General features: G+C 36.0%; 4 protein-coding genes across 5 annotated transcripts; all 4 read right to left on the minus strand.

The window, feature by feature from the left end:
• Window positions 1–575: 575 nt before the first annotated feature.
• LOC7492059 (cyclin-D3-1) lies at window positions 576–2,649 on the minus strand. The gene is made up of 4 exons (XM_002298707.4): window positions 1,847–2,649; window positions 1,560–1,761; window positions 1,267–1,397; window positions 576–1,140 (listed from the first exon to the last, which is right to left on the minus strand). Exons 1-4 carry the CDS (start codon window positions 2,360–2,362, stop codon window positions 829–831), a joined length of 1,161 nt encoding a protein of 386 aa, XP_002298743.1. The 5' UTR covers window positions 2,363–2,649; the 3' UTR covers window positions 576–828.
• A 4,971-nt stretch (window positions 2,650–7,620) lies between these two features.
• On the minus strand, window positions 7,621–10,962 carry LOC7492058 (elicitor-responsive protein 1). Its single transcript, XM_002298706.3, has 7 exons — window positions 10,780–10,962; window positions 10,564–10,668; window positions 10,337–10,463; window positions 10,154–10,225; window positions 8,423–8,468; window positions 8,013–8,304; window positions 7,621–7,915 (listed from the first exon to the last, which is right to left on the minus strand). Exons 1-7 carry the CDS (start codon window positions 10,820–10,822, stop codon window positions 7,878–7,880), a joined length of 723 nt encoding a protein of 240 aa, XP_002298742.1. The 5' UTR covers window positions 10,823–10,962; the 3' UTR covers window positions 7,621–7,877.
• An 876-nt stretch (window positions 10,963–11,838) lies between these two features.
• Window positions 11,839–17,323, minus strand: LOC7492057 (phosphatidylinositol 3,4,5-trisphosphate 3-phosphatase and protein-tyrosine-phosphatase PTEN2A). Of its 2 annotated transcripts, none has more exons than XM_052450120.1 (13): window positions 17,121–17,323; window positions 16,201–16,703; window positions 15,620–15,721; window positions 15,478–15,534; window positions 14,726–14,791; window positions 14,433–14,609; window positions 14,229–14,315; window positions 14,054–14,118; window positions 13,906–13,982; window positions 13,305–13,351; window positions 13,009–13,139; window positions 12,843–12,912; window positions 11,839–12,644 (listed from the first exon to the last, which is right to left on the minus strand). In XM_052450120.1, the coding sequence occupies exons 2-13, from the start codon at window positions 16,636–16,638 to the stop codon at window positions 12,111–12,113; spliced, it is 1,851 nt and encodes a 616-aa protein (XP_052306080.1). In that variant the 5' UTR covers window positions 16,639–16,703; window positions 17,121–17,323; the 3' UTR covers window positions 11,839–12,110. The 2 variants fall into 2 exon arrangements, with proteins under 2 accessions (XP_052306080.1, XP_052306079.1); XM_052450119.1 differs by having other exon boundaries at window positions 16,201–16,716.
• Window positions 17,324–19,915: 2,592 nt separating this feature from the next.
• Window positions 19,916–22,779, minus strand: LOC7492056 (cysteine proteinase mucunain). The gene is made up of 5 exons (XM_002298704.4): window positions 22,173–22,779; window positions 21,338–21,573; window positions 21,082–21,222; window positions 20,325–20,795; window positions 19,916–20,227 (listed from the first exon to the last, which is right to left on the minus strand). Exons 1-5 carry the CDS (start codon window positions 22,648–22,650, stop codon window positions 20,114–20,116), a joined length of 1,440 nt encoding a protein of 479 aa, XP_002298740.4. The 5' UTR covers window positions 22,651–22,779; the 3' UTR covers window positions 19,916–20,113.
• Between the last annotated feature and the right edge of the window lie 879 nt (window positions 22,780–23,658).

Genomic DNA, 23,658 nt, shown 5'->3' on the forward strand with positions numbered 1-23,658 from the left:
AGAAAGAAGTCTCTGTTAGTCTATGGCCCCTGGTAACAGGACACCACCATACGAACAGCACTTTGAACAAAAAAGATACAGAAAATCTAAGATCAATGGATGGTGTTTGTTTAGTTGGGGATTAGGTTATTGAGTTGAGAGGGAGAGAGAGAGGGAATTACGGTCACACTCGACTACAAAAGGAAGGTTGGCTCTTCTTGCGTGGTCAAAACCCTCCCAATCGAAGTCTCTCCCGAAAACCAAGCCCCATTAACCCACTGGCCGACAAGCTGCTCCTCTCTTCACATGCAAACAGACAAAACCATGATCTCTATCTAACAATTATTTATCCTTAATCATCTAGTGATGGTAGTTTACACATCCAGTACTAGTATTAATGCAACTAAGTTAATTTGTATCTGACCCACAGAACACACCTACGTGTCATTCTGCCCTTAGAGTTGAAGTTTTTTCGTAACAAGATCTTGGATTATACAGAAGAAGAATAATCTAATTCCTTAGTTCCATCTCAATTTGAAGCAAAATTTAATTCATATCTCAGCAATAGAAGCAAACAAGTGAATATAAACACGAACGAACAAAAATGATTTTGAGTTTATTTTATGAATATAATATCAACATGTCCATATAAAGTATGCTCTCAAAGAGACTTGTACATGAAAAGGAAGAAGAGCATGCGCAAGAGACATTAATAAGGGAGATGACTCTCTTGCCCCTCTTCTTTAAATGGCCACCCTCTCATGATGCATATCTATGGTGGGGAACTTTGGAATTGTCAAGATGGGAGGCAATTTAAAGAGAGAGCTAATTAACATAGTAAGAATATTACTATGGCAGATTTTTAGAGAAAGAGATGGGTAGAGAGAGAGAGAGAGATGAAGGTGGGCTGCTAACGATGTCCGCAAAGACCCATTTGTCCTGGGTTCTGCTCTTCTTAAAGAGAGGTTCTGGTGACGAAGAGACTGATGACCCTTGCACAGCCCAAGAATCGTTTGAGCTGTCAGAGCTAAAAACAGCACCAATTACGCCACTAGGGCTGCTAGGCATGGGCTCAAACTTTCTCTTTTGAGACTTGTTATTGGCAATGGTTCGGTTCCTTGATAGCTCCAGAATCAGACCGTAACATCCATTTACTTTTTCCTGTTAACAAACAAATGCAGTTGTTGAGACATTAATGTCATGCGCAATAATATGAGTACAAAATGTGGCCGTATTAAGGCCTTAAATACAAGACAAAAATAATGAATAATGTCAAGATATACGAACCTTGGTTATTTTGAGAACATCAAGAAGCTGGTTCTGGTAGTCAATGGGATTGAAGGTCTCAACTTGGTCTATAACATGCATCATTGTAGCAGTGGCTAATACAGAAGGAAGATAACTGACAGATCTTGAATCTACAACAACGAAAATAAAGAAGCATAAGACACTAAACGTAAATCATACGATGAGGAACCAAAAGTAAAACTAAAGAAGGAATCTTTCTTACACTTTGTTCTTATCGAAGATTCTAAATTAAAGTCAAGATGAGATTTCGAAGACAGCTATGCTTTACTTACCAGAGACAACAGAGAGAAGGAGATGCTCACATCTCCTCAGAAACTCCCAATGAACATGGGTCTTCAACCCAAGCCTCCTGATGATATGATCAAGAAATGACAGTGGAGTCACTGGGTGCATCTTCCATTTCAGTGTTGAAAGTACTAAGAGCTCCATTCTTTGAATGGTTTTGGCCTCAAACACATATTTTGTGTCCTCCACCTAAAACAGAACAGAAAGGAAACCCTTGAGTGACAATCTTAGAATCAAGAAGTGATAACAACAACAACAACAACAACGAACATACTTGCAGGTCTAAGAGAAAAGGAACATGAGTCTCTTCAACTTTGGCAGCCAAAGAAAGACAAGTGACAGCCACAAGCTGGATCATCCAAGGCCTACTATCTCTTTGATAACAAGGGCCAGAAAGAAACCTATCAAGATAATTGAAAGCCAAGATTGATGTGAGAGCTGAAAATCCATAATGAGCAATGACCTTAAGCATCCACTCCACGGCTTCTTGACGAGCCCTGGAAAGAAAAGGATCGTCTGCTACATTGTTGACACTAACAGAAGCTTGCTGTTCTTGTTCTTTAGAGAAGAGTGAGAGAAGTTCCTCATCTTCCCAGAACAAATCTTGTTCAAGCAATGAAAGTGGAAAAAGATCATTCACAAAAGTACTCTCTTGCAAAACCTCTTCTTCTGATTCATCTTCCCATCTCCCCTCTTCACAGTAGAGTGCATCTAGCAGGAATGAAGCGTTTTGTTCTTGTTGTGAGTTTAATTCATTTTGTTCCAGTTCTTGTTGTTTTGGTATCGCCATCTTCCTCCAAGAAGAAGAGGTTTTGGTACACTATTCAATACACAAATAAGAACCCATTGTCCCTCTCCCCCTCTCTCTTCTTTTTCTCGAGGGTCTTTTTTCTCTGTGGTGGTGCAAGATAGAGAGAGTGGCAGCCAGGGAGTGAAGAGAGGATGGAAGAGAGGAGAGAAAGAAAACGAAAGGGAGGGGTTGATTTTTAACAGGGTGGGTTTCACGCTTGTCTCTTTTTGTTCTCTGTTTTTCTTTTTTCTTAATGTGGCAAATATATAATAGTATAACATAAAGGTAGGTGTTTGGGTTTGGTTTGAAAGTCTTTTTATTTTTTTCCTTTTTGTGCTTTCGGTGTGTCCTGTTTGGCGAGCAGAAAATGTGCGAAACGGCACACAAATCAAGCCGGAACCTCTTAGACCAACCTATTTAAAGCCACCGAGCTCTTTGCTGCTCTAGAATTGAGAAAGATAGAGCGACACGCAGGGATTTTGGTCTTGGTATTAGAGTTTTCGACCCGCTATGTGAGTGATAGGTGCTTGGAAAATTATTTTTTATATATTTCTAGATTGTATTAATTCACATATTCTCAATTTATGATTTGTTTAACAATAATTATGGATATTGTTTTTATAGATTGATATTCACAGTAAAGCAAGGTAATACTCAGCCCTATCACCATCGATTTTAAAGGGGGAATTTAAGAAGAAAGAAAAAACAAAGGGAAAGGAAAAGGGAAAACAAATCACGATAAGATTTTGGACTCGAAATCTTCTGTTTTGCTAGGTGGGCTGAGGAAGAGAAATCCCAAAAGACAAGCCATGCAAGAGAACGAACAAGCCAGAGCACTTTCCATCCACGCGGATTCACACATTCCTTTTCCACTCGACACCAACCCAGGACATGAAGTCAACTAGCTTACCTGTCCGTTAGATTCACTGTCTTTAACTGCGTGTGGTGAACAACACGCAAAAAAAAATAAAAGAAAGAAGCTGACTCTCACTCACATCTTGGTCACCGAATTTAAAAGTAAAAAAATAAAAATCTGGACTGAGAAAAAACAGAAAAAGAAAAGTCATTAAATTTGATGGCGTCTGGTCGTCTGCGGTGCGGCCAGTGACAGCCTTAGAACCACCATGATAAGGTGTACCCTCCTCTTTCTTGGGTAATTGGCAATTTGGCATGCACTCAAAAGTTCACCCTCTCTTGGCCTCTTCCTATTTTTCACTTCAGCTTTTTATTTGTTTTGACTTCTTTTTGGCATCAATTATGTAAGATCAACTCTTTTTTTTTTCTCTGCTGACACAGTAAAGACAGGTAATATTGCAAATGTACTATAAAAGATTTTGTGGGTGTCAATGGAATCAAAATCTCCCCCCTGTTTAATGTAATCATGTAAGTGCTGTTACTAGACTTACTGTTACCTTAGCTTATATTTCAAGCAATAAAAAAATTAAATTATACTTGTGATTAACCTGACATGATTTAGTCGATTTGTTAGATTAACAAATAACTTAGATAATCATAAAAAAAATATATAATTTAACTAAAAATAAATCAAGACAGCATCTTTTCTAAAATATTAAAATAACAACATTCCAGATTAATTTGGGTTAACTTGTCAAAGCCGCTATCCAAGTCATGAGATAAAAAGCAAGTCAAAAAAATTATGAAACTCAATTCTCAATTAACCTAATGTTAATGAATGAAATTAAAAACAAAATTCAACTTAAAAAATGAGTTGAAACAACCCAGGTTAACCTGTCAAACTTGGATCAAGTCAATCGACCAAACTCATAACCCGAGTCATGTGACCATGATAACTTCATATAATGCAAACTAAAGCAAATTATAAAGCATGATTTCCAATCAACTTAATATTGAAGGATGAAATTGAAAAATAAATCAACTAAAAAAAGGACAAAGAAAACCCGAGTCAACTGGCCTAACTCGCGACCCATATCATAAGACTGTGATAAACCCATGAAAAGCAAATTAAAAAATATTATAAAACTCAATTCCCAACAAACTCAATGTTGAATGATTGAATTGAAAAAAAAAGGACAAAATAATAACCAGAGTCAATCTAAGTTAACCTACCAAACTCAAATTAGGAGACCAGGTAACTCCATAGAAAGCAAATTAAAAGAAAATTATAAAGTCTAATTCTTAACCAATCTAATGTTAAATGATGAAATTGAAAAAAAAACATTCAATTTAAAGAAGGACAAAAAAAAAAACTAAAATCAACCTAGTTAACCCGCAAAACTTGTTTCCTGGATCATGACATCATAATAGCTCCATAAAAAGCAAATAAAAAAAAATTATGAAGCTTAATTCTCGATCAACTCCATGTTAAAAGATGAAGTTGATAAAAAAAATAATTTGAAAAAAGATAAAGAAATTATTCGAGTCAACACGGCTAACCCGTAAGACTTGTAACTCAGGTTATAAGATCGGAATGACTACATAAAAATTAAAATATATTAATGTTTTAATATTTTGTAAAACGCATACGTGTTGAAAAATCATTAATTTATTTTTTTTTAATGATTTTAGATTTTTTTTTATTTTGATATAAAAATATTCAAAGAAAATATAAATTAATATTTTTGTGATGTAAATATATTTCCGTAAGGCAATTACATCGCGGCACCAATCATACATTCAAAGTTTCGCTCACGATGCATATGCTTCAGCTAACTCCACTAAATCTCCTCGATTAATAAGAAATTATAATTTTAATCTCAACCAAGCAGATGAATCATGCCACCATTGTCACGGTCAACATAATTGGTCTCATTCCCATTTTTCCACGCGGTGGGTGACTGTTGAGAGACTATCAACAGTTCGAACCAGCGGGCATTTTTCCACACTATATTCTTAAGAATCGAAGAGCATGATCATGTGTTTGAACAATTTCCGCATCTCGATTTACATTTCTTGGGAAGTAAATTCATCTTCTTTTTTAAATGTAGCTAAACATGTAAAATTATTAAACAACGTGGTGGACAAAAGGGATTATTAACCTTACAGAAGTTAACACCGAGGAACTTCCAAGACGACTTCTTCTCGTATGTAGACAGAAGTTAACTTCCGAGACAGCACCACACATGATAACATTTAGTACTCTTCCCCAGAATAATTTTGGTAGCTTGCATCTTGGATCTATTTCAAGCATCCACTTGCAATGATGCAAAAAAATATGGCTCGAGTCCCACTTCCATGTAGATTCTCTTTTACTAGTGGCATTAATCTTGAAATCAAGGAGTCGAGGGAGGAAATTTCATGGTCGTAATCTCGCCCGTCTTGGCAAGAGTCGATGCACTGTTATTCGTCAGCAAATCGCACTCCACCTTTTCATCATAAGCATCATGAATTAGCTGTAATATCATCCTTGTTGATAGTCAAAATTAACAATCTTTAGCACCGAGTGTAGCTCTCCAATATTTGGTTCTAAGCAACACTATTCCCACTCACCAAATGATATCTCGAGTATTGAGAATCAATCCACCATGGCAGGGCTTCTGGGAGTTCCGGTGTTATCGTTGTTTTTTGAGAGGAAAAAATGGTAATATCGTGGCAAATTTTAGTAAATTATAGCATTCTCTCCTTGTAGACTATAATTTCACAAGTACATTTCAATTAATGGGGACATAAACAAGGTGAATGCCAACTTTAACCACCGAGCCAAGTCCGAATCAGTACTTGGTTCCATGGCTGTCGACATCATAATATAGCCAGGGCATTTATGAAAGATTAGGTCTAATAATAATCCACCATTGCGATTAAATCAGCTTTTAGAGAATCAAAATGAAAACGTTAATTTGATCTGTTGTTGACATAGCACCATGCTTTCCAAGCACCTCCAGCTTTTTGGTGACTGTGGCTGGTTTCTATTTTTATTGTGTTTCGTTCACAATGGCTGCTTTAAAGATTCAAAAATCAAACCACAAAGCGCTCACTAGTCAGAGAGAGGTTAATTTGTCATCCACTATAACTAAAACCTTTCAAACTCACCAATGATGTCTCACTTTGCCTGTGACCCCAGAAAACTGTGTACGCGTCCATCACACAACTGCTTAATAAAGTGCCCAGTTGAACCTGGCACCTTTGACTCATCCTCGAATAACTAGTCACATGGCAGCCACTACGCGCGTATGTGTGTTTAGAAGCATTATAATGGTTAATTTTTAAAATATTTTTTATTTAAAAATATATTAAGATAATATTTTTTATTTTTTAAAAATTATTTTTAATATTAAAACAGATTCAAAAACATTAAAAAAAAGACTAATTTTTTTTTGAAAATCCAATGATATCAGATACATCAGGACTGTGACATTGTATATTCCAGGCCCAGCGCAAAGCCAATGATTTACAAGTGCTCATAATTAATGATGTTGGAAGATCTCGATCGATTAAGTTAATGGGTGATGATTATGATCAAATGCTGGAAGAGGACGTGGGATTAATACTAGAGATTCTAACCGAAAGACAGGCCAATGAACGCATGCATCTCTTGAACCAAGTGCTTCTAGTTAACCTATCCCATCAATGCAAAGGTAAAAATGATGAGCTCTAACGATAAAGATTTATACTTTAAATCAACAGAGAAAGCACCTCCTCATACTGTACTTCAAGAGTGAAAGCAACCACTCACCTAATATTTTGGTTAAAGTTAAAACCAGTAATATTCTTAGACACTGGCTCAGAAGTCTGACCCTGTCAATGCTTATCCTGCAACAAATTGCAAGCCCGTCTGTCAAGATTTTGGGTTTTCCTCTTCTTTTTTTTAAAAACTGAAGTCCTTGCTGTAAGCTTTTGGTGATGGATAATTAATCGCATTCCAAGTATCAAAAGAGATACTTGGGGTGCCTAAAGCTTGGTGACGTTAGGGTTACTGCAATCCGAAATGCATCAGCTGAGATCTTAATTTGAAAGGGCACTAATCCAAGGCTTTCAAATAAAGCTCAACCCACAAGGGCGATAACTGGTATCCTCTTGTCTTACAGATGACTAAATATCCTTTTTACATGAGACGATCTGAACTGTTAATCAAACATTACCATGGTCTTACCTTCGCATTGATGGGTTGGCTCTAGCCTGTTGTTTGTCAAGAGCAAGATCCCTGGAGCGGGTATGTATCTCTGTGTTTGTGTTTGTGTGCATGAGTGTTCATCTGTGTGCGTGTGGGAGGAATAACATACAGATGATGAAAACTAAAGTTGGAGCACGAGCATAGCAGCAGGAAGATCCAAAACAGTCTCTGAATGAAAGCACACTGAACTCTTTACATTACTGAAACACGCTGCGACAGCTGGTCATTAACAGCCCAAGAAAGCATACAACGAGTAATAAAATTATCTTGCAAAGTGAGATATATCCATGGAAAATACTTGGTCAAGAAATATAATGAACTCCTCAGGGTGGAGGAAAAACCTAGCATCACTAAAACCTAGTGTTCTTTACAAAGCAGTTCATTCTACTTGTAGCTTCTTCACACTGGACATCCTGAAGCATCACTTTAGTACGGTGGTGGAGGATAGATTCCAGGAAACGGGCCTGGAGGGGAAAAAAAAGAGGAGTCAAAATGATTATTTTAACATTATTACCAGAAAGAATATCAGTCTCTAAGTACAAAAATGAACCGTTCAGTTACCTGGAGGATAGTAGGGTGAAGCTTGAGGTGGAGGTGGATATGGTTGTGGAGGATATGCTGAAGTTGCCGGATACGGTGCAGGAGGATAAGTTGCAGCTGGTGGTGGGGGATACGCTGATGGTGGATAAGCTGAACTAGGAGGGTATGATGGATAAGGAGATGAGCCTGTGTATGCTGTCGATGGTTGTCCATAAGGAGCTCCATGCGCTGGTGGTGGTGCAGAGTAATATGAGACTTGAGGAACAGGGGCTCCATATTGTGGTGCTGAAGGAGCATAGCCTGCTGCTGCTTTCTGCAAGAAATAATACACAGGTATTCAGCTTCCACCAATCAAAATATCTTCATAAAAGATAAGAGCTCTTTCAGTATATGTAATTGTAAGTTATAACAGCACCATAGAGATAGCTTACATTGGCATTTGCATAGTGTATTATCAATCTTACTTCTCCAGCATACCTGTGATCACGGAAAAAAACAAATGCACACTTTAGAAAAGATGTGCTATGAGACTACTACCAAACAGGCGAAAAACATATGTAACCAGTGAACTCCCACATCATGATTTGGAGCAAAAACATGGCAGTGTGTGCGTCTGTTATCAATGACGCAGCATATTTGGTTTATTGATATCTAATCCAGGAGTATCAATGCAACTTTTTATGGGATATGAAATTAGCCTAACTAATTTGGTAGAGGAATGGAGGGGTTGTGAAAATTTATTAACACCATGTTTGGATGGAAGGGTGGGGTTGGTGTGTGTTTAGCATTATGGTAGTTTTTGGGATTACAGTTTGAAAATGTAGGTTTAAGAAAAGCTACAAAATTGTAGCTTTTCTTAACCAAGGTTTCAAGAGAGTTTTTAGTAGGACCCATGCAAAACCGGGGTGTGTGTTGATTAACCAAACACTTTTAAAATTATGATTGGTGGAAAACACAGTTTCAACCGCACCACGCCACACTACCAAGTGGGCCCTAAACACTTCTTTTTTGGTTATGCAAGGGAATGGAATAGAAAGGAAGGGAATGGAGATTAAAAAAAAAGAAGTAAGAGTGACTATTACAAAAATAGCCTTAATGGGTAAAAAGAAGTTAGTTTTTAATCTTAGTAAAGATTATGTGTCATTTTGAATAATCTTGACCCCATTAAACACTTCTTATTCTTAGTAAGGGTTATTTGTGTCATTTAATAATCTTAACCCCACTAAACACCCTAATTTGGGGTGTTAAGATTTTTAATTTATTTGAAGGGTTTGAAGCCTCCAAACCCCACCTTTCCTTCCATTTAGTAGTGAAAACCAAACAAAGATGGGAGGGTTTTAGCCCCATCTTTTCCTCCTCGACCGCTCAACCCTCCTAAACAAACATAGTATAAGGATGAAATATGCATATGAGCCACTTCATATCTGCCCCAAAAATAATATGGTCACTCTAAAGAGAAGCAGAGAGTTGTATTCTTTCAGCCTCAAAATGGAAAGACAATATCCTCTACAAAGCATTAAGGCAATATCCTAGTCCTGTGTTTCAAACTTGAGTGGTCATTGCTTCCCCATCTTTGCCTCACAAAGTTGAATGCATACAGATGGAGAAACCTCACCAAATTGCAAGCAATAGCATTCAGTGGCCAGTGGCCAGTGGGAAGAAATCTACCACATAAAAGTTTGATAAACTGAAAGTAAATATAGTGGAAAGCACCAAAATTAATTTGCAATTGATTTCCAATATGGTATAACATCACCACAAAATCAAATCATACAACAGTTTGTCAATGCAAAAAAATATCGCATCTATCTGTAGACATGCACTCCAACTGACATCCAATTCAATGTCTAAAATCTTCATTTTCCTTCGTTGATATGAATTCAACGCAATATACCAAATGGCTTGTATCTCATTAGTACTCTTGCAAAACAGGAGACAAAAAGTCTCGAGCTCAGGCCCCAACTTTACCAATCCATCATTAATTCTATGTACAAACCATCAAAATCAGAACACATGTTTTTCAAAAGAAGGTAATCGCCCCATTCTAATCAAATAGAAATCACTATTTCAGAATATTGGCATTCAATGAAAGGGAACTTAACAGATAAAGCTAGACCAATCCTCTTTCGCAGTTAAATCATGCAAATTGCAGTTATAATTACCTTCCAGTTTTAGATTGAAGTGGCCAAGTTGTATCGTCAAAACCCTGCGATAGAACCTTGTGCAATTGAATCCTATACACAGTAACATAAACAAAAAAAAAATCAATGTCAAATTAAAGCCAAAAGCCACAAGGATCAACAGAGAAAAGCATAATTAAGTAAAAGAGGTTAAAGACTAATTACTTTCCGCTGCCGATAAAATCATCAAAAGTTAGGGTATTGCTGTTCCAAACAGCAACACCTATCTCTCTTAACCCTTCAATTAGTGTAAACATAAACTTCTCTTGGAATGTAGGATTTTTGCCTCCATCTAAAAAAAACAATCATTATAAATACCAGTTCTGCTCAAAATAAACTTCAAATTAAAGCCAGATTGAGATCTATGTGCAGGATAGTAGAAGATTAAGTACCAGTGCAGGTTCTTGTGCGAAACTTATTGCTACCATATTCAACACAAACGTAAGGATCTTGTCTCGAAATCCATTCAGTGTCCTTCAATTTAGTACACCCAACAACTGCATAAAAAAACAAATAACAATCAATTTCAAAACAAAAAAAGAAGAACGAAATAAAGCGTTTGCTTAATCACGTGAAATAAAACAAAATTAAGAAGAAAAAAAATATACCGGTGACTTCAAGAAGATGGCCTTGAATACCAGAAACCGACATTTTACAAGATAGCTATAGAGAGAAAAGAAAAGGGAGGAGGCTTGTAATATTTATCCACAATACGGTTGACTTTGAAATAAAACCACGTCCGAGGCTGATTAATCTATCGCTGCTTGGTTTTAAGCATCACGTTTATATATGCGCGTCAGGGCGTGTCTGGTTGTTTTTTCATGGGTCCTTAGAGTAGAAGAAAGAAAAACTGCAGTGATTTTCTGGGTAATTTCGTTTTTAATGTTTGGAAACTGGTTTACGCGCCTTCGTCAGCAACACGCTCTTTCTTATTCACCACGAATCCCCTGCCTAATCAAATTCAGCCTTCTCGTCTTCTTTCTTTTAGGTTGATGTCAACGTTTTTTTGTTTAATTTTTGTCGGGGAAAAAAAATATAGCATTGAGTTTTTCTCTTGTTATAAAAAATTAAAAGTATTCTTCTTGTCCGAGTAGAGGTAGAAATTGGAAATCGGAAATTAACAAAAAATGGTTACCAAATACGACATATTCTTGGCCATAAAATTAGATTATTCCTTGGAATAATTTTAGATCACTTCACCAGCTACAAACAAGTGAGCACAACGTTTTTTTAATTATCTGTTCTTTAAATTAAGAGGTACAGCCTGTTGACCCAGGACATGTACAATCTGCCTCTGGAAGGCAACTAGGGGGCCCACCTTCATTATTTTTCAAAAAAGAACGAAACGAGGGCCCACCTTCACCTTCACCGCGTCTTTTATTGACATTGACCAAGATAATGTCTTACAGCGATGATCCAAGTCGTTGAAATGGTCCGAGTCGTCTACAAATAATCAGGTTAAATGCTATTCTTCACGCGCAGATAAAAGAATGGGCTAGGGCTGTTGTGTTCGCGTCTCGTTGCTGACAATCACAACCTCGAACAGAAGCAAGAACCAGGTCGCGAGCCCATGATTTCCATGAGATTGTTTTCGAGGGCAGTGGGCAGAAGAGCCTGGCACAGAACAGCTTATGTTCTTGAAATTCAAAGTAAGAAGCAGAAGCAAATTTGCTTGTAACCCTTTCCAAATAATATCAATTTACTAATGTACAGAGCAGTACAACTTTTTCTCAATAAAAGTAATGAAACAATTCCCACTAATTTGATGCCACAAAATAATGCACTGATTATTGTCGCCTCCAGCCTGCCTTTTGACTAACAAAAAATAACAAGCCAGATAAAGACCTTGGCGGAACACATCACCAACAGGAACGCGTATGACCAGCAAACTGATTTATGTACAGATCTTTGCAGGAGGGACACAAGTGCTCCTCCTTGCTCACTCACTTTCGTAGTCTTCATCATCTCCAAAGGTAAAAACAGATGCATCAGCAGCCATTGCCTTGAATTCACTTTGGGCGTTGTTAGCCTCAAGGCTTGAGACAGTTCCACCCACGGCTTCAATTTTAGGCTGAGCAGGGGCATGCGACTGCTGGGAGCCCGTGTTTCCCAGAGAAAACTGTTCAGTTGCTTGGGTTAAACTGGCGACTTTTTCTGTTTTGTTATCAGTTCCAGAACTAGGGGCAGGTGTGGCAGCTGTTTCACCCCCTGCAGAGGATGCTTGAGCCTGCTTTTGTTTGGAAGATACTGATTCCTCTGCCTCACTATCCGAGAACACATCATCTTTATCATTACTTGCTGAGTCTTTATTTTGGTTTGGTGCAGTTGTACCTGCATCAACTGATGCAGGAGCAGTACTTGAACCTTCATCTGATTTCTTCACAGCAGTTTCAATATTTGACCTGGTTGAAACAGTGCCATCATAATCTACTAGCACGACCTCAACCTGAAATCCTGGGGAAGGCAGTTTCCTCTGCACAAAAATCCAGCCATATTATTATGTAGATAGAGAAGGTTGAAAACATTGATATCGACAAAGTTACAGCCATTCTCACTCTCGTTAATAAATAAAAAATAATCTAGCTATCGAGAATTAGTTAGTTATTGCTGCTCCAAGGACAAGCAATTCTTCAGATAAAAAATTAACAACAAAATGTTCAAGGTCCTTTACCTTATCAAACCCATCAATATCACTGGTGTTCAAGATTTTTCTGTTCTCCATAAACTGCGTGTTCAACCAACTGAAATTCCAAAGGAGCACAAGTAAAGCACTTCATTTTCTATTCTTAAAATCTAAAAAGAGATTCATTCACAAGGGAGAAGACCAGGGAACGTACAAGTAAAAATCCCCTTGGCGGTCATGAAAATGAACTTTGAAGTCTCCAGCCACCTCCGTCAGACCAGGCTCCCCTGGCAAAGCAAAGACCATAACCCCTTTCTTGGGAGCACTAAACCAGTATTCTTCTGGCTGCAGAAGGAAAGAAGCATTTGTGAAAACTCAAAGGCTTACAAGGATGAAGCAAAGTTCAGAATAAATTTTAAAAAAAATTGGGATGGACAGAGATCCAAAAGAAAACTTTTAATGTAGTATTGACACTTTACTTATTGTTGCCATGTACCCAAGGAGACCTACCGACAAATCCTTGGTTCTGGGATGCTTTTTTGAGGAGAAGAGAACACCTGTGAATGGGAGAAAGCATTAGAGAAATCCAAACTAAAGGTAACATGGTAGTGTATTATTTTAACTAAAATTTGGGCTGCCTTTATTTTTGTTCAAAAACTTTATTCCCAATCTCAATGTACTATGGATATACCTCTTCTACAAGTGTATACACCCATAAGCTTGCGTGGCAGACACAAACACATGTTAGAATTGGGCAAGGATTGAGTCTATAGCTGTCTTTCAATTCATCAAAATATTATTAAGAAAGAAATAGATAGAGAAACAAAGGGAGCTAGTACCCAAGCCTATGCAATGTAGTCCTACAAACTAAACATTACAAAAGACAAAGACAGGTTACAGAGTTCACAAAAAAGAAATCAAATCTGAGAATAAGGTCAGATCAATCAATAAGCTAAATATACACAGATAAAACCATCAAATAGAGCAGACCCAGATAATTTTTTATAATAAAGTATGAAGGGGGAACAAAATGAGCAGACATTGACCTTCTTGCGGTCAAATGGATTGCCAAGCTAAATAAAAAAGGCAAAACATAAATAACAAAACGCACCATTATGATCAGAGATGGTAATTGACGGCCTGATCCAATAAGGGCACCTGTGAAGCCGAAATCCCCTGAGCATGCACCTGCTTAAATGGTGTTGTCAGTAACAACAAAAACATAGATGCTTGCAAAACACATTGAGCCAGAAGTATACCTACGCCCAGGCTGGTTTTCTCCATTGAAGTATGTTAAGATACGCTCAAAATATTTTACATATCTCTTCAAAAAAGAAAGAAAAAATTCTTAGACAAGATATACAGAACCTCAACATATAGAGGAAGTATCCTCAATGTGCATTTTTTAATAAATAAATGCAATAATTAACCCACAATTTGACTGGGCAGAACAAGCCCTTTTGCATCAAAACACCTCTTCTGGTTGTAGTAGTCAATAGACTCCTCCGCAGTAGGGAAAAACTGTATCAAGATGGAAAATGAGTCTACAGATGAAAAAATCTCAGCCAGAAAACAGAAGTGTGTCACTCTATGTCCCTTCCAATTCCTCTTTATTAAGGAACTTGTCATATATCTGACCTTTAAGTAAAGAAGAAGGCTAGAAATCATCAGCCCTGTCCGTGCCATCCCAGCCTTACAGTGCACAACCACGACATTCTCAATATCCTCCTTCAACCACAAGTAAGCACTTTGACAGAATGATGTTATTAGCTGAATTGGGGGGCAATTGTGGTCATCAAATGGAAAACTAGCCACCTGATGCAAGTGTTCAACATAGAAGATATAAGAATCAACCATATGGCTTTCTAGGAACAGCCTCAGCAAGACTGACATTAAACATGAAACAATGAAATAGGTAATGTTGCATTCACCTTTCCTTCAAACAATGATGCATCATACAGCCTTTCACAACAAAGATTGTACACTTTATACTTGTCCTGCACATAGAAAGTGAATCAAAGGTAAAACAGAATATTTCGATACTAGAAATGAAATAAAGATTAAAATTCAACTGCTTCATGAATGGAGAAGCTAAGTTCAGAACCAAAAGGTGTCTTTTTTTATTTAAATTGAGCTGAGCATGGCCCCAAAAAAACAACTATATTAGCAACATACAGTAAAAGATATAACTTATAACTACCCATTAGCTAGAGTCATCTTTGAAAGGAGGACAACAAATTAAGATCACATGAAGTGGAACTCAGCATTCTTATCAAGAGGGAAAATATCAATGAATGCAACTGTAGCTGAAACTCAGAAGGCATGTTGCATGCATAGAGTGCTAACCACAAATTTCATGCATGGAGCCACTTGATCCAAATCACACATGCATGAATTTAGATGATTTGTACAATTCAATGTCAGATTCCAAATTAAGCAGAAAGTGCAGCACATTGCATCAACCAGGACAAGCGCCACTCCCTTCCAAGCAGAAAATATTGACAAAATGTAACAGAACAGTTCTATGGTAAAGTGTGTTGTCACATAAAATATAATCTCCCAACAATGAACAAGCCAATTATCAAATGAATGCATGTTACAATAGTTGACACGGAACAAAGCAGTATAAAGTAAAAAAAAATAGAGAAAGACATAACATACATATCACTGAATGCATTATTACCTTGTGATGGGTTTCAAAAAACTTGATCACTTCTTCCATGTGGTTTCTATAGAATCCCTGCATCAGATAGCTTGATGCATTAACAGTGAAATATTTAATTACGACAATATGGCTACTTTACAGTGCAAATTGACTAGCTAACCTCGACATATCCAAAAAAACCAGAACTCATATCACCAGCAGGAAACCCCATGGCAATTATATTCTCTGTGATATATGTCATATCCAAATCAAAACCTCCTTCCTGGAGAGAGATATACACCCAAAATTATCATCAGATGTAAAGTTGGAAATAAAATAAAATCCTAAATGAAGATAAACTATTACAAAATAAGCATGAATTATCCTAATCGTGACTTTACCCTTGTGATCCTATATTCATAAAATCCCAGTAAGCTAGGTGTCAATTAGGAATGCGGCTCAATTTCTAAACATGTATGAGCAACTTCTATCTCAGACACTTCCTCAATAAAAGATATGCTACGCAAATAACAAAGTAAACAACAAAGATAGTCAACAGAAAAATAAAGGGTACGAACAATTTATGTAGTTTCAGAACATAATATCTCTTCTCGGATAAATTGTTTAAAAAAGAATCCCCACCAAGAAATCATGGAAGCAATTTTAACCAACACAGAAAGAACAAGAATGAAACCAAAAGGAAAGCAATATATGATCCCGTTACACAAGACTACAACAATTTTACAGCAGCCATCATCCTACCTGATATCTTCGCTTATTTTGAGAGACAGCATGCCGAGCTTTGACCTGCACTGCCTTCACTGCATTCTTAGATGTATCAACTAACCCTTTAGTGATTGTTCCAAATAAGCCAGATTGTGAAGTTGCTGAAGTTCCTTCAGGACTATCATCTGCTGCAGGAGATTTTGGAGACAAGCGCAGTCCAAATCCACTAGTAAAACGTGCAAAGGTTGATTTTCCAGCGTTGCCAGTTGGTGAGTCATCTGGCGAGGAAGTCAATGGCTGGGGGATTTTTAAACTTTTGGCCCATGACGTTATGCCAGCTGCAGAGAGTTTTGATGGCGCATCACTTGCAGGATTCTCAGGCACGGGATCAGCAGCAGCAGCAGCAGGAGGAGGAGGTTGTGTATCAGGAGCTTTAACAGATGGAGGTGGTGTATCAGCAGATTCAGAATCCATTCTTGTTCTCAAATGTCTTGATAATTATTGAACAGCAATGCTCAAGAAACCAACATAGATAGTCACTATTGCAAACTACTGCAGGTAAAAAAAAAAAAACAACATAAGAGCGTCATAAGCAATTACTCCACTTACCAAAACAACCATCATAAATGAATACCATGGAAACAATTCAAATGTAATATAGAACCAAAGCCCAAAGCTCTCATTAAAAAACATGTTTAGCTGCTTCCACTCCCATTTTGAGAAAACTGAGTCATTTGAATCAAACTTAGGCTTGCAGCCCACTAAACCTACTTGATAATCAAAAGCATTAAAAAATTATCGATCCACGCAGTAGTAAACTAGAACCAGATTACGAGGATTTAGATTCAAACGAAAATCACGGTGATTAAACAGTAAACGAGATGTGAATTTGGATTGAAAATAACGAAAGAGCAAACTTAATGCAACGATTTGAGATCTAAGGCAGTGATTGTTACCTGATTGAGATTCGATTTGTGAAAGATAAATTAGGGTTTGGCAGGGGGGGAGAGGGGGGGGGGATTTATGGAGATTGAGGTTATCAGTTAATGAAATGAAATTGCTTGTTGGTGATCGCGTTACTTCACGTGATCGGTTTGGTCACTTGGTTATCAAAAATAGGAAGCGTGGTGGTGATTGCTGATTGTCTTTTGTTGTGATCCAACGGTAGAGACATATGGGGATGCACATTGACCATTTTACAGGGGCGGGGTATAAGAGAAGACCAGGCACATGGAAAACGGTACCGTTCAGAAAATTGTTAATTTAGTAGTTAGCATAAATAAATTAAATACCAGATCATTCACCCTATGAATCGGGTTAATATTTTTTTTAATATAAAAAAATTATTCAGATATTGTTAATTTTTTTCTAGTAAAAAAAATTTTAAACCGTGCAAGAGTTAATTTGATGTGATTCGGTAGACTTTGTGAGTCGAAAAACAATCCAAAATGATATGTAAAAATATAGTTTAACTAAAAAAATTTTAAGATGATATCCTTTTATGATATTAAGATATCAACATGTTAGATTGATTTGGGTCAACATGTCAAATCCACGACTCGGATTATGAAACTATGATAACCCCATAAAAAATAAATTATAAAAGCTTAATTCTCAGTCAACCCAATGTTAAATAGTAAAATTAAAAAAAATCAATTAAAAAGATCTAAAAAAGCGACCCAAGTTAACTTGTCAAATTTACGATCCATGTTATAAAACCGTAAAATCCTATAGGAAGCAAATCGAAATAAATTACAAAGTTCAATTCTCAATCAGCCTAGTGTTGAAGGAAGAGATTAAAAAAAAATCAATTAAGTAAAGAATCTAAAAAACAACCTGAGTTAATCTGATAAACTCATAACCTAATTTATAAGATCAGGATAACATCTAAAAAAAAACACGATTTAACCTGAGTTAACTTGCCAAATTTAGTTTAACTAGGGTTAAATACTAAAACTCGCGACCCTAATTATGAGACCAATATATCTTCAAAGAAAGCAAATTAAAATAAATTATTAAACTTAATTATCAATTGATCCAATGTTGCATATGATGAAATTGGAAAAAAAAAATCTATTAAAAAAACACAAAAAATATTCAAAGTCAACTCAAGTTAACTCGTTAATCACTATTCTCAGGTCATGATGTTAGAATAACCTAACAGAAAAGAAATAAAATAAATCATGAAACTTAATTCTTAATCAAAAAAATATTAAATGATGGAAGTGGGAAATAAAAGTTAATTAAGAAAAAAAAACTAAGTCATATAAATTAACCCGTCAAACTTGTGATCCATGTCATGAAAATTAGATAACTCAATAAAAAACAAATCTAATATTAAATGATGAAATTTTTTTTAAAAAAATGATTAAAAAAAATCAAAGAAAAAAAAACAAACAAACAAAGCACTATTCAAATGAAATATGCTTTCTGACGAGGGATGCATCAAAAACCCCTCTTCAATTTAAAAAATATACGGAAAAATAACTTAAGTCAACTCAAATTAACCTGTTAAACACTATTCTCGGGTCATAATGTTGGAATAACCTAATAGAAAGTAAACAAAACAAATCATAGAGTTTAATTTTCAATCAACCCAATATTAAATGATGAAATTAAAAAAAAGTTAATTAAAAAAAATTTAAGTGAATCGAATTAACTTGTCAAATCCATGATCCGTGTTATGAAAGTCAGATAAACCAATAAAAAATAAATCTAATATTAAATGGTGAAATAAAAAAATATTAATTAAAGAAACCAAAGAAAAAAAAAACAAAATTAGTAAAAACCCTTCATTTTTAGTTTTTCTTGACGATCGATAATGTTAAAGATTCTTATTATAACCCAAAAATAGAATGGGAAATCCCGTTCACTTTAAGAAAATAGTTTCATTAGAATGTTTTCATAAAATAATAATAATTAACCTGTATACATTTTAACTAACATATTTATTAAATATAAAATTTTTAAGATAGAGAACAAGGATTTGGTTTGACTTGTTGTTTTTTAAATAAAATAAATACATATAAAATCAGATGAATAAAACACATATCCTTACTTTTTATGGTAGGGATTTAAAAAAAAAATTTAATGTTTTAGATTTTTTTTAGAAAAAAGAAAAATAGAAAATACTTGTTCAAAAAAATAATTTTCATTTTTTTATTGATAAAATCCTTTCTTGTAGTTCATAATTTAAAGAAAAAATGGCAGCAAATTCTTGGTTTTCTTAGTTAGCTACAAATCAGTCTTGCTTACCAATGTTTTCTTATTTGGCTACAAATACAGCTATCATATTTATTTATTTATTTATGATTAGTTGTGTTTTTGGATATGGTTGCCATTAACTCAGTGACAGGTAACCCCTCTTTAAAAAGAATAGAAAGCTGCAGCCAGTAACCCAATACCACTCTAAAAGGGAAAAAAGCATAGTTACTTCCGTGGAGTCGCCAGCTTTTTCGTTGATATTTTATATTTTATACCGATCGTACACCTCAGGGTTTCATCAGATAATTGAACAGTGAGCAGTGATTCTAAGCAATGAGCCCCACAAACACCATTATAAGCGAAAATAAGAATGGCAGGTAGGTTAAAGAGATTTGCTCTATCTGTGATCTCAAGTTCGAATCCTGTAGTTATTTATATAATAGCCACTGGAGGCTTACATAGTCGTTAACTTCAAGGCCTGTAGGATTAGTCAAAGTACGCGCAAGCTGGCCGGATACCCATGTTAAACTAATAAAAATAAAAAGAATTGAAGGGAATCAATAGTTGATGATGATTATTTACAAATGGAGGCGATCCAATCGTAAGTTTATAGCATCTTCCTCAGCAGACAATTTAAGGAATTTACAAATAATGAAAAACTAGATGATAAGTTTCGCTGAACTAAACATGGTCAACCTTAGCCCCACATATTGCTCTAGCAGACCCTTAACGACCTAGGATTATCTCAAGCAGGGCTGAACCTCCTACCAGCTCGCCTCCTACCACCAAGCTGGTGAGACTGAGTAATTCTAGCAGGAGCTCGAGTCAACATCTTAACACCAAATGGATTGCTCTTGCTCTGTAACATATCAGCAGCATACAAGGTTAAAATTTCAGAAGCTGCCTTCACAAACTCATTAAAATTGTCTTTTAAGGGAATAGGTGACTACACTTACCATTCGGCAGGTTCCAGCTTCAAGGTCACAGACAGGATACTCGTGAGGGCAGCAGCTGTAATGGTCGTCACAGCAGGTTGCAGACTCCAGAGGGCAGCACCCCCATCCAAAGCAATAGTCACCGTACTGATATATGCAGCAGCATGTGCTTCCAGCAGGGCATGAGTAGTAATCATCGCACTCTGAGGAAGGCTTTTCTGGAGGTGGAGGGTTCACTGGAGATGGAGGGGAGGGACCGGGATTAGGGGGATTTGCAGACTTCTTGGTGGGATATGAAGCTTCCATTGCTATTCCACACTTTCCAGTTTCAGTGCTGGCAACATCACGCTCCATCCTGATGTACCCATTCTCTCCCCAAGCAGGACCCCATGAGTTCCTCACAATCCAGTAATCTACACCATGCTCTGTACCATACCCAACAGTAACCACACCATGGTCTAGCTGTGTTCCACATGACCCAGTAAAAACACCCTGAACAAAGAAGAAAAGAAACATATGACTTAAGTAATCAATTAACGTGCACAAGACTACTTAAAATTCAGTTTGTGAGAAGTTGTCCCATTCAGAATTCAAATGTTTCTTGCTTCCAAACTAGTGAATTATAAATGATGCATTCTGGTAACAAGGCTATGAAGGTTAATGAGTCAGGCTTTAGCCTATCATGTATTACAAACAAATTATAATTTGTACAATTTCGATAGTTAAGCCTTGATGCCAAAGCATAAAAATGGTTAGTAAGATGGGGTGCGGGGCTTACAGATTGGTAGAGTTGGAAACCCCTTCCACCAGCTTCAATGGCAACACTAACAGGTTGATTTGCCACAGCCTTCTTTAATGACTTCTCGTCATTTTGTGGAACGTCTTCATAACCATCAATTGTAACAACTCGAGCATTTTTCTGCAAAAACATAATGATCAAGTGCATTAAGGATAAGCAACATCCCGATCAGACTAAAGATCAAATATTAATTTTCTAAAACATGAAACTTGAGGAGGGAAACGATTCAAGATACCCTATTTGGATCACACATGCTATCAATAGCCTTGTAGGGGTAATCTTCTTCGGTATCAATACCACCATTCTCAATAATAAAATCAAAGGCATAGTCCATGAGACCTCCATTGCATCCCAGGTTATATGTCTTATCGCAATCCACCAACTCCTGTTCTGACAGAGATGTCAAGTTACCAGTTACAATTTGGTTTATCCCTTCCACCGCTCCAACAGTGGAGAATGCCCAGCAACTCCCTTTAATAAAAAAACAAAATAAAACTTTACATTAGAAATTAGCCTGAGCCAAACAGAACGCTTTCATAAAATTTTGTAGCTGCCAAAATTAGACACCAAACTGTTCAATCTGCGTGTGGGACATCAAATACTCCTACCTAAACCAAATTCAGTTACCATAAAACATGAATCAAATAGTCCGATTTCTAGCTGATCTTATCTTTAAAACCTAAAGAATAAAGATGTCATCCAGAAAATCAAAAAATTCAAATTATACTTAATCAAATCCGGAGAAAAAGCAAGAGTTGCTCCCACCAAATATCTAGTCGAAGAAAAAACAAACAGACGTATAACAATAGCAAATGATAGCGATAGTTTCTTGGTCAAGCAGAGAAGACCCAAAATAAGAACATCCTTGGAGAAAAATATGCCCCTGGTCCCACGCCGGTTACCAAATCTAAATCCCCAAAATAACACACACACACACACACACACACACAAAGAAGGAAAATCTGGGATGAAATTATTTTTCATGAGCCTCAGACCCAGCAAGTTTGCTGTCCAACGACATCCTGTTGATAAAAACAAACAGAAAAAGGAAAAAAGAAACAAAAACATACCACACTGGCCTTGATCTTTAACAGGGGCGACAGCCCCCTTTTCTCTCCAATCAACGGTCTCCGGCAAATCATCACCTTCCTTAAACAAATACCTCTCACTTTTTGGCCCACCTAACAACCTTCCCTTCCCATCCATCCTCGTACCCAAGTAAACCGACCGGTACTCATCGTTACTCAAATCCGCAAACTTGTTCAACCCAAGTTTATAACTCGGGTTCCCAACAGAATTATGTTCATCGATAAATTTAAGGTTATCCTTGAAAATCTCAAATCGTCTTTCTTTCTCACCCAACGCATTATATGCTCTACCATGTTTAACCAACCACATCTCGTAGATTCTTCTTGTCTCTGCCTCTGTTCTTTCTGGGACTTGGCCATGTTTTATGTTGTAATCAATTATGGACATGTCTATGGCTAAACAAACAGAAAGCAAGGACAACATAGCCATGAAGGCTAAAGATCGATGAAGAGAGGCCATTGTTTTGGGAGGTTCTTTGTGTTTGTGTTCTGTGGAGAGTCTCTAGGTACGTGTAGACAAATATATAGGGAAGGGAAGGGAATTGAAGAGGATCGGAAAAAGGTGTTTGTACAGGAGATGGAAGGTGTGTTGAAATTGGCTGATGTGGGTCCTGCTTATATTTGGAGAAGTGTGTGGGTGTCCACGGCTTTTTTATTTTACTGTAATCAGGATTCTCGTTAGACAGTAATAGATTTTTTTCCGTGTTAACCGCGAGAGAGATTAATTTTTATTTAATATAAAAAAACATTTAAATAATAATAAATTAAGTGAATTCAGGTTAATTTCCCTAACCAATAATCTAGAATAACCAAAACAAAAATAATTCAAAGCCTAATAATTTAATATCAAAAAATAAAATAAAAATCAAAATTAAATCAAATTAATTTTCAAAATTAGAAACTCTAATCATGAGATCCAGATAACCATACAGAATATCAAAACAATCTTAAATAAATTTCTTAACCATCAAAAAATTAAAAAAAAAACAAATAATAATCAAAACAATGAGGATCAAAATTTATATAAAAAATAATGAAAGAAAATAATGAGGGACTTAAAAAATAAAATAAAAAGGGATAAAAAAAGAGATCAATTAAAAAAATTAAAACCATGATTGGATTAAAAAACAAATGAAATAAAATGCTAAGGGATAAAATTAAAAGAAAATAATTAAGAAAATAATTAAAAAAGAGCAATTAAAAAAATGATGACTAAATCTAGAAAAATAATAAATGAAATAAAATATTGAGATACAAAATTGTAAGAGAAAAAAAAAACAACAATCAAGAAAAGGAATACCATATTTGATATATAAACAAAACAAATCAAATGAAAATGAATGAAACAAAAAAAATCTAAAATAGAATCCAAAACAAAGAAAGATCAATTAAAAGAAAGAGGATTATAGTTGAATTTTTTTTCTTCATTATTTTTTTATCAAAATAATATCATTTTTACTTTTTAGCT

Source organism: Populus trichocarpa, chromosome 1 (assembly GCF_000002775.5).
Source record: "Populus trichocarpa isolate Nisqually-1 chromosome 1, P.trichocarpa_v4.1, whole genome shotgun sequence".
In the NCBI taxonomy this organism is placed as follows: domain Eukaryota; kingdom Viridiplantae; phylum Streptophyta; class Magnoliopsida; order Malpighiales; family Salicaceae; genus Populus; species Populus trichocarpa.

Excerpts from the sequence above, each read along its gene's own strand:
- LOC7492058 (XM_002298706.3), bottom strand. The coding sequence starts at position 10,822 with ATGTCGGTTTCTGGTATTCAAGGCCATCTTCTTGAAGTCACCG. Across the intron at positions 10,464-10,563 it reads TCGCACAAGAACCTGCACTG|ATGGAGGCAAAAATCCTACA; the intron begins GTACTTAATCTT and ends TGTTTTTTTTAG. Across the intron at positions 10,226-10,336 it reads GATTTTATCGGCAGCGGAAA|GATTCAATTGCACAAGGTTC; the intron begins GTAATTAGTCTT and ends TACTGTGTATAG.
- LOC7492059 (XM_002298707.4), bottom strand. The coding sequence starts at position 2,362 with ATGGCGATACCAAAACAACAAGAACTGGAACAAAATGAATTAAACTCA. Across the intron at positions 1,398-1,559 it reads CCTTCTCTCTGTTGTCTCTG|ATTCAAGATCTGTCAGTTAT; the intron begins GTAAGTAAAGCA and ends TCGTTGTTGTAG. Across the intron at positions 1,141-1,266 it reads ATGTTCTCAAAATAACCAAG|GAAAAAGTAAATGGATGTTA; the intron begins GTTCGTATATCT and ends GTTTGTTAACAG.
- LOC7492056 (XM_002298704.4), bottom strand. The coding sequence starts at position 22,650 with ATGGCCTCTCTTCATCGATCTTTAGCCTTCATGGCTATGTTGTCCTTG. Across the intron at positions 21,574-22,172 it reads TAAAGATCAAGGCCAGTGTG|GGAGTTGCTGGGCATTCTCC; the intron begins GTATGTTTTTGT and ends TTTTTATTAAAG. Across the intron at positions 20,228-20,324 it reads AAGCTGGAACCTGCCGAATG|AGCAAGAGCAATCCATTTGG; the intron begins GTAAGTGTAGTC and ends GATATGTTACAG.
- LOC7492057 (XM_052450120.1), bottom strand. The coding sequence starts at position 16,638 with ATGGATTCTGAATCTGCTGATACACCACCTCCATCTGTTAAAGCTCCT. Across the intron at positions 13,983-14,053 it reads GAAAACCAGCCTGGGCGTAG|GTGCATGCTCAGGGGATTTC; the intron begins GTATACTTCTGG and ends CCATTTAAGCAG. Across the intron at positions 13,352-13,905 it reads TACCATCTCTGATCATAATG|GTGTTCTCTTCTCCTCAAAA; the intron begins GTGCGTTTTGTT and ends TCCCATTCACAG.